Source organism: Cricetulus griseus (genome assembly GCF_003668045.3).
Source record: "Cricetulus griseus strain 17A/GY chromosome 1 unlocalized genomic scaffold, alternate assembly CriGri-PICRH-1.0 chr1_0, whole genome shotgun sequence".
Classification (NCBI taxonomy): Eukaryota; Metazoa; Chordata; class Mammalia; order Rodentia; family Cricetidae; genus Cricetulus; species Cricetulus griseus.
Window position 1 is genome coordinate 92,165,221 of NW_023276806.1, and position 21,334 is coordinate 92,186,554.

General features: G+C 41.1%; 1 protein-coding gene across 1 annotated transcript in view; it reads left to right on the forward strand.

Annotated features, from left to right (window-relative positions):
* The first annotated feature begins 7,313 nt into the window (after positions 1–7,313).
* The window catches only part of Igsf10 (immunoglobulin superfamily member 10), a 28,145-nt gene continuing 14,124 nt past the window's right edge, over positions 7,314–21,334 (forward strand). The window contains exons 1-4 of the mRNA XM_035450531.1: positions 7,314–7,507; positions 9,146–9,275; positions 12,006–12,396; positions 16,248–20,489. Of these exons, the coding sequence (XP_035306422.1) occupies positions 7,314–7,507; positions 9,146–9,275; positions 12,006–12,396; positions 16,248–20,489 (4,957 nt within the window). The remainder of the gene's footprint in view (positions 7,508–9,145; positions 9,276–12,005; positions 12,397–16,247; positions 20,490–21,334) is intronic.

Below are 21,334 nucleotides of genomic sequence, written 5' to 3' on the forward strand. Positions count from 1 at the left end.
GACATGACACTATGAATATACTAACTACTGCTAATAGTTCTGCTGTCAGCCTCATACAAGCTAGAGTCATCTGGGAAGAGAGAACCTCAACTGAGGAATTGACTCTATCAGATTGGCCTGTGGGCATGTCTACTGGGCATCTTGTTCATTATCGATTGACGTGGATAGTCCCAGCTCACTGAGAGCAGTGCCACCCCCCTGGGGTGTATAAGAAAGAGAGCTGAGCAAGCCTTGCAAACTGAGCCAGTAAGCAGCATTCCTCCATGGTCTCTACTTCAGTTCCTTCCTCCAGGTTCCTGCCTTGAGTTCCTGTCCTGGCTTCTCTCAGTCATGGCCTGTGACATCAAGGTAGTTTACTTAGTGTGTTATTACAACAACAAAAAAACCTAGCTAAAACACCAAGTAACACTATTAACTGACAAGTAAGTGACTGGAAGCCTGCAAGTTGGCCTAGGTTGCTTGTGCTTTAGTTGTATCAAAACAGAGTTTATACTAGTTAATTCTTCCTGCCTCCTTTTTCAAGTGTCTATCTTGACTACTTATTCTAATGAGTATAAAAATTATAAAACTTAGAGGTAGTGATGACTGTGACTAATCAAAAGACATGTAAGAATTTTGCCATCTTCATGAAGATCTGTTTTCATGGATGTCAGTCTTTAGATCCATACATTGTCAAGAGGGTGTGTGTGTGTGTGTGTGTGTGTGTGTGTGTGTGTGTGTGTGTGTGTGTGTTTTAACTGCTTGTGGTTTGGTATAAAACACTTTGATTTAGAGACTGAACTATAACGTGGTATTATTGGCACATTAAATCCCATAAAACTAAATAATACCAGTGGCATATGGATGACATACAATACAAATTCTATGGGGAAACTTACCAGGGGAAAAGACAAATAGTTATTGTTGTACAACAAGGAGCTGGGAGTTTATAAGTACTGTTTAAACTGTGACTTAATCATCTCTTTTAAGGGTACATTATTGAAAGAAAAGTATTAAGTGAATTATAGTAAGAAGTAATAAAGGTGACAAACTATATTGATATATAGGTTAAACACACACACACACACACACACACACACACACACACACACACACACACACACACACACAGTCCAGGAATCTGTATTAACTCCAGGTCCCCATATGCAGCCCTGAGACTTTGGTCATTCAGATACTTATTCAACTTCACCACCTTCCTACACGAAGCAGTTAGTATTATTGCATTTCACATGTTCCCCGTAACCATTAAATAAAGCTGCATTGAAAAGTGAGAGCTATTTATTAATAATCTTAAAACACAAATTGTAGCTGGGTGGTGGTGGTATACATCCTTAATCCCAGCAACTGGAAGGCAGAGACAGGCGGGTGATTCTCTGTGAGTTCAAGGCCAGCCTGATCTACTGAGCAAGTTCCAGGACAGCCTCCAAAGCTACAGAGAAACCATGTCTGAAAAAACCAAAAACCAAACAAAAAAACCCACAAATTGCATTAAGTAGTTGATCAAGAAGCATGGTGAGGCTATTAACCTACAGACTCTTGATTTTAAGTAGAAATGTAAACAAGCAGGTGGAGGCTAGAGCATGGTCTTCCAATTTTTAAAGTAATGTGTTCTGATATCCCTTTTTCTAAGCTATTTAACCCCCAAATGGGCACAAATTTAATACCCACTTCATCAGAATATGTCTGATAACTAATTACATTTATAAAGTGTCGCATATATACTATCTAAATATAGATGTAATTATGAGCATGATTAAATAGGAGAAATTGAACTACAATAGATGTAAAATATATTTTGACCTTCTAATAGTTCATGCAAGTTATACAAGAGGTGGGAATGTTAGGTATATTTGAAACATCTAGAAGTAAAATGGCTCTGAGTGGTAATCCTGGGAAAATAGGACTATAACACATTGCAGTCATCTCTCTGTGGTTTGCTGATGTTGAAGTCTGGAAGGCCAGAGCTTGGTTAGAAATGAACTAGAGAACACAGAGCTATGATGCTAGTCTAGAAGGAGTTTTGGAGAAATAACCAACTGTGACTGTCAAGAAGATACTAGATGCCATATTTCCAAGGAAAATGTCCACCCTTGGACATCAAACATGAATTCTTCATTTCCTTTTTTAAAAAAATTCTTCTCTCATACATTATGTCCCAGTCTCAGTTTCCCTTCCCTCCTCTCATCTAAGCCCTCTGCCCACACCTTCCTTCATCCTCAGATCCCTTCAGAAAATGGAAGACCTTCCAGGAATATCAACTAAATAAGGCATATAAATTTGCAATAAGACTAGGCACCTCCCCTCTTATTAAGGTTGGATGAAGCAACCCAGTGGAAGGAAAAGGGTCCCAAAAGCAGACAGAAGAGTCATAGACAACCCCTGCTCTCACTGTTAGTAGTCCCACAAGAACACCAAGCTATGATACCATAAAGTACACACAGAGGACACAGGTCAGATCCATACAGGCTTCCTGATTGTTGCTTCAGTCTCTGTGAGCTCCTTTGAGCTCTGACCTTTTGATTCTGGGGGTTCTCTTGTGGTGTCCATGAACCCTCTGGCTCTTATAATCCTTCCTCCCCCTTTTCCACATGATTCTCTGAGCTCTGCCTAATGTTTGGTTGTGGATCTCTGCATCTGGCTCCCATCAATGTTGTATGAAGCCTCTCTGATGATGATTATGCTAGGCTCCAGTCTCCAATATAAGAGTATAGTAGAGCATCATTAGGATTCATTTCATTGCTTTTTTTTTTTTTTTTTTGCTAGTCATGTTTGGCTCTATCCTACATCTCTAACCCAGCAACATAGCAAGACCCATCATCTTTTAAAGTGGGCAGGTCTCTCAGTCTCTCTCTCTCTCTCTCTCTCTCTCTCTCTCTCTCTCTCTCTCTCTCTCTCTCTCTCTCTCTCTCTCTCTCTCTCTCTCTCTCTCTCTCTCTCTCTCCCCTTTCCTTCTTCCCCACTCTCTCTGTATCACAACATCCAGGCTTAGAAAAGGATGCCAAAACCCTTGCTACAATGTGAAAAAAAAAAAAAACATAAAACAAAAGCTATCGTGGTAAGTGAAATAATATACAGAATATAGACAAAGACTGTTGATGCAATTCAGGGTGGAGATGGTTACATGTAGACACAAAGCAACAACTATACCGGGAAGAATCCAGAGATTTAACATATAAGGACTATATTTAATAACTCTACTTAAAACACACAACAGAAGAGGGTATCTTGCTGACACACACACTTGCACACACAGAGAGCAAATGTTTGTTTCATCTTCATGTATCTCATAATTTCATGCTGTATATCTCAAACATATAACCAATAAAGAAGAGGATAGGTGTCTACCCCAGGACCAGATCTGGTACATGAAAACTTCAGACACCTCAGTTCAAGGCTAACTCAGCCTGCAAGCAGAAGTAAGCGGAGCCACAGACCCCGGACAACTCACAGTAATTAAAGCATATTTGAATGTTATTGATGTTATTATCGTCAGCATATATTCTTTATACAGAATGATGAGTTTCATTACATTTTTTTATTCAAGTATATCATGTGCTGTGTGTGTATTTGCCACCACCGCTGCTGCACCACACACACACACACACACACACACACACACACACAGGCACGCACAGACACACACACATGCACACTGATTGCACCTTTACCTTCTCCTGTGCATACACTCATCTACCCACTCAAGCTTAATCTCTTTCCTCCTCCCTTCAATACTTTTCTCTTTTAAGTCTAAATCCCCCTGCGCACGCCCCCCCCCCCGAGGCCGTCGCAGCCCGGATAAGAGGTGGAAGAAGTCACAAAAAGAAAGAACCTGAATGTAGCCCCTGAACCAGTCAGGCTTCACAGCGGGCCGCCAGGCAGGAAAGACCAGGGATTTACAACCCAGGAGCAAAAGCGCGGGCCGGGGCGAGCCTGGGTTGGCGCCCGCCGCTCGGCTGGTGTTCCGGATCGATGGCCCGCCCAGTCCCCGAAGCAGAGGCTCTCTGCTAAGGCTACGTAACCCGCCCCGCCGTTTTCCCCCAAGCGAAGACCCCTGGAGGCTACGCAGACCCCAAAGAAGGCGGCGCAAGACCATTGGCCCAGAGGCAGAGGTGAGAGGCAGACAATCCTGCTCCGGAAGTGAAGGGACCCAGGGGCGCTGGCCAATGCTGTGGCTGGGGTCCAGGGAGAGAAGGATGGGTGGGCACAGGGGTCCAGGGAAAGGAAAGTACTGGAGGGGAGTGGGGACAGAAACAGCTACCAAGGTAAACTCACTTCAGTGACTGAGGCCAGGCAAAACACAAGGGGGAGATTATCTGTAGCCTGAGACCCTCTCATAGACACTGATGACACGTTTGTGCAAAACAAGCAATTTGAGGAGAAACTCCTGGATCATCGAAAAGAAGGAGTGACTGACTAATAGTTGTGTTTAAATTACTTTAAAGAGAACTAACATATACTATTGAGGGAAGAGAACGAGTATTACAAAGTCTGCAACCGCAGCAGCAACAGCCGGATAAAGGAAGGCTTTGTAAGTTTGGAATCGGATAATAGCATTAAAATTACAGAAGCGCCTCCTGGTCTCTGAAACATCAGTCCCCCAGCTGTAAGCCAGAAAAGACTAGTCAGTTTGCTCCCTTTGGAAGCAAAGAACTTTTCTCTGCTCGGGTGAAGACTTTCCGAGGAACACTTTCTGTCTCCTTATGTTGCAAGAGGACTCAAAGCCAAGACAAAAGAGCCCAGGTATTGCCAACTCTTTTGTTAGATACAGTTTGACGCTTAAGTGTACTGGAATCCATGTGCTATTTATGGCTCCATTCTCTTGTAATTAACTCTCAGGGTGCACATATTTACTTTTGTTTAGCAGCCGAACAGAGAATTACCTTAACCTTGTTCCTTCTTTGTTCGTGTACTGATAGCAAGCTCACCTGCAATTTGTAATCATGCAAAGAGTATTCAAAAACATTCTATGATTTGGCAGTGACAGTATAGGCATATAAGTAATCTTTGGTAAGTCTTAATTTGGGTTAAAGTCGTTCATAACAATTCCACTTTGGGATCACTGGGCTTGGCCCACATGTGGGTTAAATATCTCATCTTCTAACAAGCTGAGCACAGTTCTTTCGTGGTGCTGCTCTGCATCCCTGTGTCAGCCTCCCTGTGTCCCCAAGGAGAAGCGTGTTTCCAAGCAGAGAAAGAGCAGACAGTATTAAGTCTCCTGCAAGGTTAGAGTGGCTGTTATAGCTCTGGGCTGAGACTCAGCCCTCGCAGCTGGTCAGTTTACTGTCCTCCTGGTCAGTAGTTGGCATTGAAATGTCCAATGTGTCCTTTTTGGCAAGGACTTAAAGTCATGTTAGAAAGAGATGTAATCTCTTTTGCAATGGGTTATCTCAGGTCTGAAAGTGTTTTTAGAAAGCTAAATCAAATGAATAAAACATGTTATACATTAAATGATACAAGGTTACAAAATTGATTGTATATACTAGTACAAGCATACATTCATACCTACACAAATGCATATGTGGGATGTGTGTGTGTGTGTGTGTGTGTGTGTGTGTGTGTGTGTGTGTGTGTGTGTGTGTGTGTGTGTGTGTGTGTGTGTGTGCTTGCAAAATGTTGGTTATATCTGAATGATGAGATGAGAGGAAGGATTTTTTTCTTTTATCTATTTACTGTTGCTGAATTGCACATGTACTATTTTTATAAACAATGTCTGGATAGTTTAAAGGCTCTTGTGCAAACAAGAGACTAAATCTAGGAACTTCAATTGTTCCAATGTCATTATTAAGATCTCCAATAATGCTTTCAGGACATGAGAAGCTATGAAGACATTTTCCCATTAGTAAGCCCATTTAATGACAAAATCCAGTGGGAGACTCGCATACATTGGTTCTATAAAGAGTACATTTTCCAAAGTGCTGCACCAGGTCACAGCCCAGGGGATGAGGCTTCTTCTTTCCCCAGATCTCACCAGCATTTGTTGTCATTTGTTTTCTTGGTGATAATGCATTCTGAGTGAGGAGAAATAGGTTTCAAAGCACTTTTAATTTTCATTTTCCTGGTGGCTAAGAATCTTGGTGACTTGAATCTTTCAATTCTTTCTTGGTTGTTTATATTCCCTTCTTCAGAGCTGTTTTTTTTTTTTTTTCAGTTCGCTAGCACATTTAGTTACTGAATGATCGGGGGGAGGGCGGGCATTAACTTTTGTAGTTCTTATGGAAGTTCCTAAAGAAACACATCTAAAAATAGAACTACCATTCCATTCCTGGGTATGTAACACAGAGAAATTTGCATAGCAATGTCTATCACTGCCTTATTCACAACAGCCAGGAAGTTGGATCAATGTCAAAATACGAATGGATAAAGAAAATGTGGCACATATGTACAGTAGAATTCCATGTATCCATAAGAAGTGAAATCATGACATTTGCAGGAAATGGATGGAGCTGGAAATCATTAAGCTTATAAAAATAAGACAGACTCAAAAAGAAAATACCATGTGGCTTCTCTTATGTGCAGAACCTAGAGTCACAATCCTGTGTGTATATATGTGTTTATAATTTTATTTAATCATATACAATTCTAATTTATATGTGTATGTATAGGAATGTGTGAAATAAAGTAGAAACAAACCAGCCAGAATGGGGGTCTGAGAGAAAGCAATAGGAATAAGGGATGCTAATAAGAACAAGGCAATGAAGAAACACATTAATTTGTATGCTAACTGAACACAGACTGACAGGATTCACAAGACCTGCACAAGTACAAATCAGGGCAAAATCCCAAAACAGAGAAAGTGAAGTAGACACAAGGTTCATCCCTAACCAAGAAGCCATTTGCAATAGATACTTTCTGGAAAAGGGAAGTCTATCAGTTTTCTCCAGTGGAGTGACATTGAGGATGTCAATGACACTTCAGGACAGTCTCCATGCCCAGTAGTAGTTGGCCAACACAAAATAAAGTCCATGGATATTTTCTGTGTGTTTTCATTTTTTTTTCTGTTTTGTTTGTTTTGGTTTTCATTCGTTTACTTGTTTTGAGATCCAGCAAGAACACGAAGTTGGGTGCATAGGAAGGTGGGGAGGATCTGGGAGAAGTTGGGGAAAGAGAAAAAATATGACCAAAATATATCATATGAAAAATACTTAAATAAGAAAAAAATAGATTTAAAGTTCGTTTGCCACAACAGGTGTGAATTAAATTAACTACTCATGACCCTTAAAGAAAATATCCCCAATTATTCCAAGCGTTGCCAAGTGTGTTCCTGGGACTTTGCTTGAATTGCATGAATGACTCAGGTGTGGTGTCTTTTCAGGATGAAGATGGCAGACAAAGAAGTCAGATACTTGTTGACCTCCTTCACTGCAGTCTGCCTGGTGATCATCCCTGGGAGCAGGGCCTGTCCTCATCGTTGTGCCTGTTATGTACCTGCAGAGGTGCACTGTACATTTCGGTACCTGACCTCCATTCCAGATGGCATCCCAGCCAATGTGGAACGCATAAATTTAGGGTGTGTGGTCCTTGCCTGATCCACTTCTCAGAGAGGGACCACTGATCATCCTGGTGACTTGTCCCCAAAACACCTGTGATTATCTTAATAATTTTCTTATAAAATGAGCTCATAAGAGCCTTACATTTGTGGAGACAATAAATATTTTTTCCTGATAGTCTTTTACTAGAACCTGAAGACCCTCTTAGTTGTTTGAGATCCTCATAATTATGGGCCAGCTTCATTCTGAATAAATTTTTACTAGAAAATATTACAGTTTCTGTTAATAAGCATTGTTATGATACAAGGCATGACCAACCAAGAGTCACTAGCCTCCTATTTAAAAAAAAAATCCATCATTTCTTTTTGCAAAGTCCTTTGAGGTTTACAAATGCCCATACAGCACACAATGCTGGCCATCATCATTAGTGGCTTATTTAAAATACGTGAGTTACTAAATCTGGCAAATTATGGTGGTATTTTAAAGGTTTAAGAAAAATTGCTTGATGGGACACACCATCACCTATGTGACATTAGTGGGCACCTAAGCTATGCCAGCACTATTATTTGCCTTGGAAGGAAGCGATAAAGAGGTGGGATAGATGTAGTCAATGCAATGCAACAAGGATTATACAGCAGAGACAGTGCCTTGGAAGCAATCACCAACAGTGAAGACTGGCATAATTGTGTTCTCCCTATGAGATGCCCTTGGGCTGAGTACCGTATGCATTCATTCACTGGTCATCCTGACTAGTTTTAGATCAACTTGACACAAGCTGGTATCACTGGAGAGGAAGGAGCCTCAACTGAGAAAATGCTTCAATAAGATCAGGTCATAGCCAGGCCTATAGGGTATTTTCTTAATTAGTAATTAATGGGGGAGAGCCATTGTGGGTGGTGCCATCCCTGGGCAGGTGGTCCTGGGTTCTATAAGAAAGCAAGCTGAGCAAGCCATGAGGAGCAAGCCAGTAAGCAGCACACCTCCTTGGCCTCTGCATCAGCTCCTGAATCCACATTCCTGCCCCTGCTTGAGTTCCTGTCCTAATTTCCTCCAATGATAAACAGTGATGTGGAGGTGTAAGTCAAATAAACCCTTTCCTCCCCAGTTTTGCTTTGGATCATGGTGTTTCATCACAGCAATAATAAACTACCCTAAACTTAGACACTGGTGTTCATAACACCTTTGAACTACATTCTGTTATCTATACTTTATAACTGAGGAAACTGGAACAGAAAATATCTTCAGATTTTACCCAGAGTCACTCAAGCCTTTTGGACCCAAACTCGGAGTCACACCCTTGTGGACTCCAGTGGCAAACCTCTTAACCACTGATTACCTCAACCTGCAAGCTTGAGGGGACAGTGCCAAAGGGAATAGCCCAAGTCTTAGCACCTACAGAGAGAAAGTGATAGGCTTGGGAGGATGCTTTGGTGTACACACATATTTGAGAATGGGAAGGGATGTAGAAGGATGACTATGAGGCTCCAAGGACTGGGTAGGAAATGGAGCTTCTGCAATCATTTTCAATGTTTTGAGTATTTGAAAAATCTCTTGGGAACACAGTTGCAAAGGGGGGTAGTGGTTCTGTTTGTTTCTGCTTTGACATTTGAACTTTAACTGACAGACTCTGCTGATGCCTAAAACGAATTGTTTTTCAGATACAACAGCCTAGCTAGACTGGCAGAAAATGATTTTTATGGGCTGAACAAACTGGAGTTACTCCTGCTGCACAGTAACGGTATTCACACAGTCCCTGACAAGACCTTCTCGGATTTGCAGTCCTTGCAGGTGAGAGGGCTCGAGGGTGATGGAGCATTAGAGTGAGGTAGAACTGTGAGGCATACCCCCAAAGCTGCCTATCCCCATGGGACAGAAAATGGACATTCTGGACAGGAAGGAGGAAATAAGTGAGGGAGAAAGGGGAGGGAGAGAGAGGAAAGGGAAGGGGGAAGGGGGAAGGGGAGTGAAAGGGGAGTGAAAGAAGAGAGACTCAGAGGTGAAGCTTTCTCATACTCCCCAGCAAACTGAAAGAAGAAATCAATTTTCAAGGATTACTGAACCTTTACAGTTTATCCCTAAAAGGCCACTTTGAACTATTTGTCTGGAAGTAGAGTAGGAGAGTCTTTAACATGGCAGAATTTTACAGATTACTATAAATTTTCAGTTGGCTTTATTTTATTGTTTATCCTCTACCAACTTCAGACTGAAGTTACAAATACTCCCACACATTAATAAAACATTGCAAGAGTTATCACACACCTAAGTGAGAAACTAGAGGCTCAAACAAGGCTAGCAATCAGAATAAGGAGAATGTACACGGAGTGCTTTCTCTGCATACTGCCTGGACTCTCTTGAGAAGCTAGTTCACTCTGCTTGACTGCTCAGCACTCTAAGTAAACAAACCTACTATTCAGGAAATGCATTATAAAGTGCATATGTCCTATCTCATTCACCATAACTTGCATATAACAAACAACAGCAACAAAAGCAATAATATCCACTTTTCCCAGAGCCTTTAAAAGTCAAGCCAGAGCTATGTTTGGTGTTTTGAGCTAGGTAGCGTCGAGTGCAGTGTATGTATGGGATGATGTGGATTTGGCAGATCCAGCTGCATTTAGGACATGTAACTTCAAAAGGAATCAGCCATGTATCCTCTGTGGTATCCATCTATGTTTATTCTCTTAGCCAGGATTTCCTCTCACTGAGAAACATTAATACTCCCGGGTAACATTTCCAACAACGCTTTCCAGCTTGGCTTTTATTTGTTATGGAAGTTGGCATTCCAGAAAAGTCCCTGTTGTACAGATGGCAGTTTGAGTCAAATCAGAAAATGAATAGGAAGTCACAGTTTTTATAAGCATTTCATGTTCTTTTCTTTTTTAAAAAAATAGTATGCTGCACTATTTAGAAAGGGATTTAATGAATACTAAAGCATCATCAAACATTCAAAATTATTTGGCTTCTACTTCAGAATCAATTGAATTCCTATTATTGAAAAAGACAGCATGCCATATGTCCACCAGCTGATGAGTGGATAAACAAACTGTGTAGCATGCATACAGTGTAGAAATAGAAAGGGATGAAGAGTTGATATGTGCTACATCTTGAAAACATTTGCATAGGTGAAGAAAGCCAGACTCAAAGTACCACATAGTATATGATTCTAGTTATATGAAATGTTTAAAATACGTGAATCCTTAGAAACAGAGAGTAAATTAATTGTTGCTTAGAGTGAAGAGAAGACAAAAATAACTGTGAATGTGGATTGGTCTTAATTGGGGAATGACAAATTCCTTAGATGAGATAGTAGAGATAGATGTAGTTACCCCACAGTGGGTATACTAAAACCTGTGCTCTGACAAAGGCCCAAGGGAGGGACATGAGGGAGTACAAAGGTAATGGGAAAGAGTTACATACCATTGCTTCTCTCACGGGTGGACTCTAGATATGTTAATATATGGACATAAAAGAAGAAGGGCAATCATTTAGGGAAGGATAGGAACCAGCATGAGTGGGAAGGGGAAAATGTAAGGTAATGGGAGCCAAATATGAGCAAAGCATAATGATATATATTATGGAGATGTCATAATGACCTAAAATTTAAAAATGAAGTGCTTTTGAATTATATCTCAGCAAAGATACTATGAGTGGGGAAAACTGAAGTCCATAGATAGTCATATAAATCTTAAATTTATTATTTACAGTTCTTCTCCTCCTCCTCCTCTTCCTCCTCCTCCTCCTCCTTCTTCTTCTTCAAGGATGTTTTCCACTATACACAAAAGTAGGCAGAAGAGTGTAATGAACTCGGTGAGGCAATCTAAGGAAAGGAAGGGCAGCAGCCAGGGGAGGCCCAGGGAAGGGCAGTGAGAGGGAAATGAATTCCATAGTGCAGCACATTACTCTGTATTATAATCTCAAAAAAAGAAGGTGATGAAAATGCTCCAGTTACTTTCCACCCAGCTTCAGTAGTTATCCAAGTGGGACAGATTTTGTCTCACTTGGACCCTGTACATCACATTCCCCTGAGCTGTTTTGAATCCAATCCAAATTATGATGTTCAATCTTTGTTTTTGGTTTTTCAAGACAGGGTTTCTCTTTGTAGCTTTGGAGCCTATCCTGGCACTCGCTCTGGAGACCAGGCTGGCTTCGAACTCACAGAGATCTGACTGCCTCTTCCTCCCAAGTGCTGGAATTAAAGACATGCACCACCACCACTGCATGGCTGATGCTCAATCTTATATAGAATAAAAGATTAAAGGGAATTTAAAAGTAACCATGGCATCACTATCTCATATATTATCTCTTTGGTGATAATTCCTTGATATTAACAATGGCTTGTGTGTGAGTCTTAATTTCTCTGATGTTCACATTTAATTGGCAACTAATTTGTTTGAATTAGGTTTTAATTAAGGTATATACCTCCCATAGGATTAAGCTCAACATTTCTATATTTGAAAACTTTTCTCTTTTATGACAGTTCCTTTGACAAAACAAATATGTTCATATCTTTATTTGCAGGTCTTGAAAATGAGCTACAACAAAGTCCAAATAATTCAGAAGGATACTTTTTATGGACTTAGGAGCTTGACCCGGTTGCACATGGATCACAACAGAATTGAGTTTATCAATCCTGAGGCATTTTATGGACTCACCTTGCTCCGCCTGGTCCATTTAGAAGGAAATCGACTCACAAAGCTCCATCCAGACACATTTGTCTCCTTAAGCTATCTCCAGATATTTAAAACCTCTTTCATTAAGTACCTGTACTTGTCTGATAACTTCCTGACCTCTCTGCCAAAAGAAATGGTCTCCTACATGCCAAACCTAGAAAGCCTCTATTTGCACGGAAACCCATGGACCTGTGACTGCCATTTAAAGTGGTTGTCTGACTGGATTCGGGGAAAGCCAGGTATCTATACTGTTTGTTTCTTAGTACTAATTAAATGGAATAACCAGCTGGAGGTACTTTACCTGCAATAGAAAGTTCTAGATAATGTAGATGCACCAAATGAAGTCCCCAGAATAACCCAGTGGCAATGAACTCTGCACCCTACAGCTGTGTTTATGCCACAGTGGGAAAATAGAAAGCTGTGTCTGTGACGATAAGAATCTTTCCTACTTGGCATTCTCTGTTGAAACATTGCTCATCTGTGGTCTAAAGTACCAACTGTCAGGTCCTCTAATGTGGCCCAGGCCTGTCCTCAGCCTCTATAAGAACCTTCCTCCCCTCCCCTTCCCAGGCAGGCACATTTCATGCCAGTTCCTGACACACCACAAGACCACAAGCACTTCAGCTGTTGCCTCTGCCTGCAGCTCCTGGCTTCCTTCTCTGCTTGATGTGTTCCCAGACAGCAGCTCTTCTCAGCATTGCCTCTCCAGCAGAGTCACACTGCTCACCTACCCCATCCGCATCAGAATCATGGCCTCAACACTCCTGTAGTTTCCCTGTTTCCTTTCTTGAATGAACATTATGCTATACTCATAGAATTAATTTATAGAATGAAGTGTCTGCTGTCTTTGCTATGTCTAACTTATCTATCCTTAGCCTCGTCAACATATGTGGGACACAAAATGTACTTAATACTTTTTGTTCAACCGTTAATATATAGGTAAAAAGAAATGAGTCCGCCATCTATCTATTAGTTACCTATGCTCTTAATATGTCTGAAACATGTGCATGTGTGCATGAAAATACATAAAAAGTATGTGCCATGCACCAATACCCAGTGTACATATATGTCATATAATTATATACATATATGTCAATTACAAAAAAAAACAAAAACAAAAACAAAAACAAAAAAAACCTTTAGGACTAAAATCTTTCAACCATGTCTAAATGACAGGTTCCCTTGTGCTATTGATCTCTTACTGACAATTTCACAAGACTCATAAATTATTCAAACATCTTTATACTTAGAAATCTTTCATCTACCCTAAGCAATCTGATCGCCTCTCCCCGGGAGTATGGCCCTTTCTCTGACACTTGCTGTAGTTCAATGTTAATAAATTCATCTCTACTTGCATCTTCCTTTCTTTGGCTCCACAAAAATCTTGGTGTTGCTTTTCAATAAACACAGGCTTTTGTCATTTTCCTGACATGTATTTGTTCGTGACTCTAAAACTTGAGTTTTGCTGATCTTCTCTTATGCATATATATGTATGTCACCACTTTACAATGCCAAATCATAGTGTAGTCTTCATAAAACCATCCCAAGTAGCCAACTTAACAAATATGTGTGACAGAATTGAAAACAATATAAAAGGCTATAACAAGATTTCTAGGGATACAGATGGCAATAGCTGAATAAAGACTGTAAGTGGCCAATGTCTCCCACAGAACTTCTTTATCTCAATTTTTAAGTTAAAATGTATAAACACCAGGGTCTTAGAATTAGTCCTGCCAACTGCCTGTCTTCCTGACATTTCTCTTCATCCTTCTATCTTCACTCACTCCTTTCTTTTCTTCTCTTCCCTGAACATCTTTCTTGGACATCCCTTGACCAGGGATAGGACATATAGATCTATAAACAGAGCTCACTGTGCTGTGGGAAAATAATCAACCAAATAAGACATTCTAATGGTGAATGCCAAAGGTTAAGATGGGGAAATCAGAGGGCACCATGAGAGGTAAGGCTGGGAGCCTACTAGATATAAGTGCTGGTCATACTGAGTCCTTGAGGAGTGTGTAATTCGTGATGGCATTGGGCATGAGACAAACAGCTCATGTCAGAGCTTGGTATTGAATGACAGGACTGGGGGATGAAAAACACTGTGTAAGACTGGAAACTGGTGTGAAGGGAATGACGGGACACAGTCAGACTTGAATCTGAGCAAACAGGAGGCTCATTAGCTCCGATCCAGTCACAAGTAGTAATCAGCATCACAAAATATGAACAAAATTCTGTGATGAGGTTTAACTAAGCCAGACGTAAACTATGCTTTCTGCTTCATGAGATCAGATCCAGGGCACTGACAATCAGGTAAAGGACACAGATTGTCAGTAGGTGGCAGATGGCATTGGAAGGAGCTCCTTATCACTGTTTAAAGCTTTTTATTCTTTCTACCTCCTTCCTCTGTGCAGTGTTATTCTATAAAATTAGGTGAATAATGACTGATCAAATATTACTTGGCACACTGAAGTACAGTAGTGTTCCCTTTTCCATGAAGGATTCATTCCAGGAGTTGCAGTGGATACGAAAAAACTGTAGGTAATACCAAACATCTCTGCACACTGTGGCCCTAACTTTGGAAGTATAAAGTACAATAGCAAAATTAACATAGGTTTCTCTTTCAATCTTTCTAATTTCACAGCCACATTTTCACCACAAACCATAAGACTTCAGCATGTGGTTTGCAATGTGTTGCTTTGTATTTTCTTTCCTAAGTTGAGAAGCTTCTTCTGAAAGAAACCATGTCCATAGCTTCTCTCTGTCCTGATTATCAGCATCACCACTCTTGTGTCTTAGGGTATGACTAATAAAATAGGGATTACTATGATACCATAACAGTTTATTCGATGTTGGAGATGACTACTTAGTAGCTATTAGGCATGGAGCATGTGCCCTATGCATACACTAGAAGGAAGGATTGTGTCCTGTGCTGGGGTGGAGCCCACTGAGACAACATGAGATTTCATTAGAGTACTCAGAATTGCATGCAATTTCAAACTTATGTTTCTTTTTGGAATTGTTCAATCCATATATTTAGACCATGGTTGACTTCAGATGAGAGGACTGGTACACACTTAAAGGAGTTAGAGCTTTTGAGCATAGTGACTTTGTCCTTTACAAGGAAACTGCACATGTGAGAAGCTGTTCTCAAGAATTATAGCTAAGACATCTAATGTTTCAGCTACCTGCTGTATTCAGCAAACAGTATAGAACTGTTATGTGGGACAGCATGGAAGTCTCAGACTGTGTGTGTTTCAGAGTAAATTCTATATCTCTTATGTAGTATTGAATGGCCAGCTTTTTAAAATTGATTCATCAGAGCAATATTTAAATTTCCCAAGTATATGAACAGGGCTCCTTTGTGACTAATAGTTTATGATTTACAAACTCTGACATTACCAGACACAGTCTCTCCCCTCCCCCATTAAACTTGTCTCTCCACTACTGAGCCCATCTCATCTAACAGCACCATCACTAAATAAGGCTGGATTGGCCATCCCAACTACCTTCCATGTTCCATCAATACTCACATCGTATTGGCTGGTTTTACCTGTATCTTTGTCTCCTCCTCCTGTCTGCACTTCTCCATTCCTATTTCTAAAAACACAAACTGTTCTTTTGGATGATGGAGAAATACTTGGATTTTTAATGCTATCCCAGGACTTTAAAGGTTTTCAAGCAAGTTACCTTTTAAAGTATAGCCAAGTTCTTACTGTCCTAAAAGTTTGGCATGAGGAACTGAAGTGTTATTAACCAAAGTACTGAACATGAGCTTATAATTTTGTTTCTCTAGATAAGGAAATGGTTCATTCAATTAATACTTATCAAGTACTAAATATATATCCAGGTCTTAATAACCAGGCATAATAAATACAGCTGTGAATAAAGCAAATAAAACCCCTGTATTGTATTGTATTGTATTGTATTGTATTGTATTGTAGCATGATGTGTAGACAGTATGTTTTTAAAAACTCATTTCACAAACTTCTTTGAACTCTACTGAAAATATTTCTTCAACGTATTTATGTGTTAATTTATAAAGATGCCACAACTTTTGAAAATAATTTAATTATGATTTTCTTCCTAGATATAATAAAATGCAAAAAAGACAGAAGCCCCTCCGGTCCTCAGCAGTGTCCCCTTTGCATGAACCCCAGGATCTCTAAAGGGAGACCCCTCGCTATGGTACCAGGTGGAGCCTTCCTGTGTACAAAGCCAACCATTGATCCATCACTGAAGCCAAAGAGCCTGACTATTCAGGAAGACAATGGATCTGCCTCCATTTCACCCCAAGATTTCATAAAACCTTTTGGCTCCCTGTCATTGAACATGACAGACCTGTCTGGAAACAAGGCCAATGTGATCTGTAGTATCCAAAAGCCATCCAGGACATTGCCAATTGCATTCACTGAAGAAAATGACTACATCATACTAAATATATCATTTTCAACAAATCTGGTGTGCAGTGTAGATCAGAATCACATTCAGGCCGTGTGGCAACTACTAGCTTTGTACAGTGACTCTCCTCTGATACTAGAAAGGAAGCCACAGCCTACGGGGACTCCACAGCTGTCTTCCAAATATAAACAGTTGGCTCTAATGCCTGAAGACATTTTTACCAACATAGAGGCTGATTTCAGAGCTGATCCTTTTTGGTTCCAACAAGAAAAAATTTTCTTGCAGCTGAACAGAAATGCCACCACACTTAACATGTTACAGATCCAGTACTCCAGTGATGCTCAAATCACTTTACCAAGGGCCGAGATGAGAGTGGTGAGACTCCAATGGACCATGATTATGATGATGAACAATACCAAACTGGAACACACTGTTTTGGCTGGTGGCACTATTGCCCTGGACTGTCCAGGCCAAGGTGACCCTTCACCCCACTTGGAGTGGCTTCTAGCTGATGGGAGTAAAGTGAGAGCCCCTTATGTTAGTGAGGATGGACGAATCCTAATAGACAAAAATGGAAAGTTGGAACTCCAGATGGCTGATAGCTTTGACACGGGCTTGTACCATTGCATAAGCACCAACTATGCAGATGCAGATATTCTCACCTACAGGATAACTGTGGTAGAGCCCTTTGTAGAAAACATGCATGAAAAAGGAGTTCAACAAATAGTGGCTACTGGTGAGACACTTGATCTTCCATGTCATTCCTCTGGTATTCCAGATGCTTCTATTAGCTGGGTTCTTCCAGAAGATACCATATTCTCTCAGTCATCAAGAGACAGACAAATTCTTAAAAATGGAACCTTAAGAATATTACAGGTTACCCCAAAAGACCAAGGTCATTATCGCTGTGTAGCAGCCAACCCATCAGGGGTTGATTTTTCCATTTTTCAAGTTTCAGTCCAAATGAACAGCCAAAGGTCAGTTGAGAATGACAGGGAAGCAGATGGATCTGGACTTGGAGAACCCAATCCCATTATTTCCCCTAAGCAGCCACCACCCTTCAAACTCTCTACATCAGCTTCAAGAGGGGCAGAGACTGGAAAACAAGTCTCCAGTATACTTAAGAAAGACAAATATAGAGAGTCAATACATCGCCGGCGTGGGGATTCCACACTTCGGCGTTTTAGGGAGCATAGGAGGCAGTTCCCTCTCTCTTCTCGGAGAATTGACCCACAACACTGGGCAGCACTTTTAGAGAAAGCAAAAAAGAACTCTGTGCCAAAGAATCAAGAAAATGCCACAGCAAAGCCAGTGCCACTGGGCACTCCGACTGTGGTTCTCCCAGCTGAGGAAGAACGTGCTTCTGGCAAAAATTCTCTAGACAAAGAATTCGTGGTTCTGAGAACTAAAGCATCTGGTGTCACAGACAGGTCATCAGCTGCTGACTCTACACAAGTCTCTTATGGCTTTGTGACAAGTATAACTTCTGACATAGAAGTCTCCTCAACTGTGAATCCACAAACACTACCATCTAAGCACCTTCGTGATTTCAAATTATCTAATGTTACTGACACCACACCTGTGTCAAAGAGTATAAACCCAACTTCAGAAAGCAAAATAGAAGATGTAACTAACCAAAATCCAATCATTACCTTTCCATCGGTACCTGGAGTAGTTGGAATTCAGGATAATGTTCAGTTAAGGAGAAGAACATCTTCCCAAAGTACACACCCAGTAACATGGGGAACCATGGCTGCTGATGGCCGTACCAGCAAAGCTGATACAGTCTTACAGTCAGTAAATCCAACAGAGGATTATGAGCATCAGATACCTATAACAGAAGTCAGCAGAGCCAGGAGTAGTGACACCTTTTCTCACACCACTAAAGGGCCTAGCTTCCCTAAGCACCTTTCAGATTCACACACAGCTGCCCCTTCTCTTATTCACATTCCTAGAAACAGTACAGCTAATTTCCCCTTGTCCAGGCACTTTGGGAGAGAGGGGAAAATTTTGAGCAAAGGGCGAGTTATAAGTCCATATAGAACCCCAATTCTCAGACGGCATAGATACAGGATTGTGAGGCCAGCACTCAAAGGACCTGATAACAAAAATACTAGTGATTTTTCAGCCACAGAGCAACGTAGGATGTGCCCAACCTGTTCTTCCACAGAGACGATCACCATGGCAACTACAACACTATCCATTCCAGGTTCATCCCTCAGTAACCTCCCCAGAGCTAACATCACTGAGGACATAGCAGCAGAGTCTACCACTGTGGTCCAGAACCCACCATTATTATTTAAGAACAAACAACATGTAGCTATTGAGACATTACCAAGCACCATAAAATATTTCAGAGCTGAAAGTACCCCAGTGACTCCCAAAGAAGCAAGCACGACTTCTGCTCCAACACATGTATCCCTGGACATAACTCTAGTAGACAATAGCAGTTACCAGAGTGTGTCTAGTACCATTCAAGCTGAACGTGATTCAGTGGTAACATCACCAGTTTCTGGTATGCTCAGCAAATCCTCAATGCCAACAAAATCAACAAACACAAAATTCTCAAGAAGGAAAATTCCCTGGAACCAAATCTTTGTAAATAACCATAACAAAAAAGGGATGTCAAAGAATCTGTATCAGTTTGGTTTACAGAAGAACACAGCCACAATGTTTCCCAAAATAGCTCCCCTTTTATCCACTGATCATGGTTCCCCCTCACATTCTACAACACTCTCTGCAACTTTGATGCATACTCTGTCCACAGCAATGGGTGCCACTCACCACAAAGCCACTAAAGGGACCAGAAATCTCTCAGCGGGCAAGGAGCAGCCCTTCATCAATTCCTCCCCAGTGCTTTCTAGTGCCACAAGCAAGGAGGCTAGTACAATAAACTTCCTGTCAGTAGAAACAGCCACACCGGCAATGCCTACTGCCCCTGCATCTGTCATTATCTCTGAAACCCAAAGAGCAAGTTTCATAGAAGCAAAAGGCCAAATAAACGGGCCTCAGAAGAACAGGAATGACCCAAACACCACCCCACGGCAGAGTTTGAGCTTCAGTATGTATCCAGCTCCAACAGCTGATACTTCCTCAGCTTTCACTCACTCCTTACTACAAGACACTAGCAGAACTGTAAGCACAGTTGCTCTCCACTCAGAAACTAGTCTCCTGGGCATAAATGAACTGTCTCAGAAGTATACTCAAACTTTGGGAAATACAACAGCTTCAGAAACAACTTTGTTCAGCAAATCACAGGAGGTAACCACAATGAAAAGAGCCGTGGCTACACCACCATCACTTAGTGGTGGGGCTCACCTGATGCTCATTCCTTCCTCTCCTCCCTTTCCTAGGGGTGTAGTTACAGACAGTGAGGTCACATCGACTTTCAAGACGATGGCCAATAGAATGGTCACCATATATGAATCATCAAGGCACAGTACAGATAGGCAGCAATCTTCAGCAGAGATGCTCCCAGATCCCGAGATCTTAACTGGAGCCACTTACTTTACCTCCTCTGATCTGTTCCCTCCCACACCTGTGCCAGAATTAAGAATAGATAAACCACAGAATTCTAAATGGAAGCCAGAAAACCACTTTCAGCACAAGTCATACTCAGAAACTATTGTAAAGGGCAACAGGCCAGCAGGGAGCGTGTGGTCCCCTCTCAGCTTTCCAGAGGCTACCACTCATGCCTTACATTGGAATGGACAAAAGCATGCAGAGAGTGTCTTGGATAAGAAACCTGTTCAAAACCCAACTTCCAAACTCCTTCCCTCTGACTCTTTACGTAAAACTATATTGGAAAAACCAAGAATAATTGGAGGAAAGGCTGCAAGTTTTACTGTTCCAACCAACTCAGATGCCTTCCTTCCTTGTGAGGCTGTTGGAAACCCCCTGCCCACCATTCACTGGACCAGGGCCTCATCAGGTATTTGGAACCATTAACAATATTGATAATTAATAATGAAGCAAGTAAATTATTGCATCTTTCAGAGTTGTCTTCAAATAATCAACACTAGGTTTAAATTCCTCCAAAATATAAAACTTATTAGTGTCCTCATTGACATTTGCATATTGCTCATGAGAAGAAAATTTTTTTAGATTTTACTTTTTAATTGTGTGTGTGTAAGCATGTGTGTATGTATGTGTGTATGTGTGCATGTGTGTACACATGAATATGTGTGTGTGTGTATATGTGCATTTGCACACATTAGGACAGGTGTCTTAGGAAAAAGGTACCAGATTCCTTGGAGCTGGAGATATCTCTTCAGTCCCTATTAGAAAGTTTTAAACTTTAGATTTATTTTATGTGTATGAGTATTAGGCCTTTATGTGCATCTTGGCACATATGTGCCTGGTATGCACACAGGTCAGAAGAGGGAATTATACCTCCTAGAACTGGAAGTACAGATGACTGTGAGCCAGGATGTGGGCATTGGGAACTGAACCCAGGTCCTCTGCAAGACCAACAGGTACTCTTACCTGTGGATCAATCTTTCCATCCCTCACTAGAATATTTTTTAATGTGTTAAGAAGAGTCTGGTGGGACAACTGGATGGCTCCATATGTAAAGGGAACGTACTGCCAAGCCTGAAGGCCTGAGTTCAATCCTTGGAACAGACATGGTTGGAAGAGAGAACCAAGTCCCACAGGTTGTTTTCTGATCTCTACACACTGGCAGTGACGCATATGTGACCATAAACACACACACACACACACACACACACACACACACACACACACAAACCAGCATGGACCTACACATACACAAAT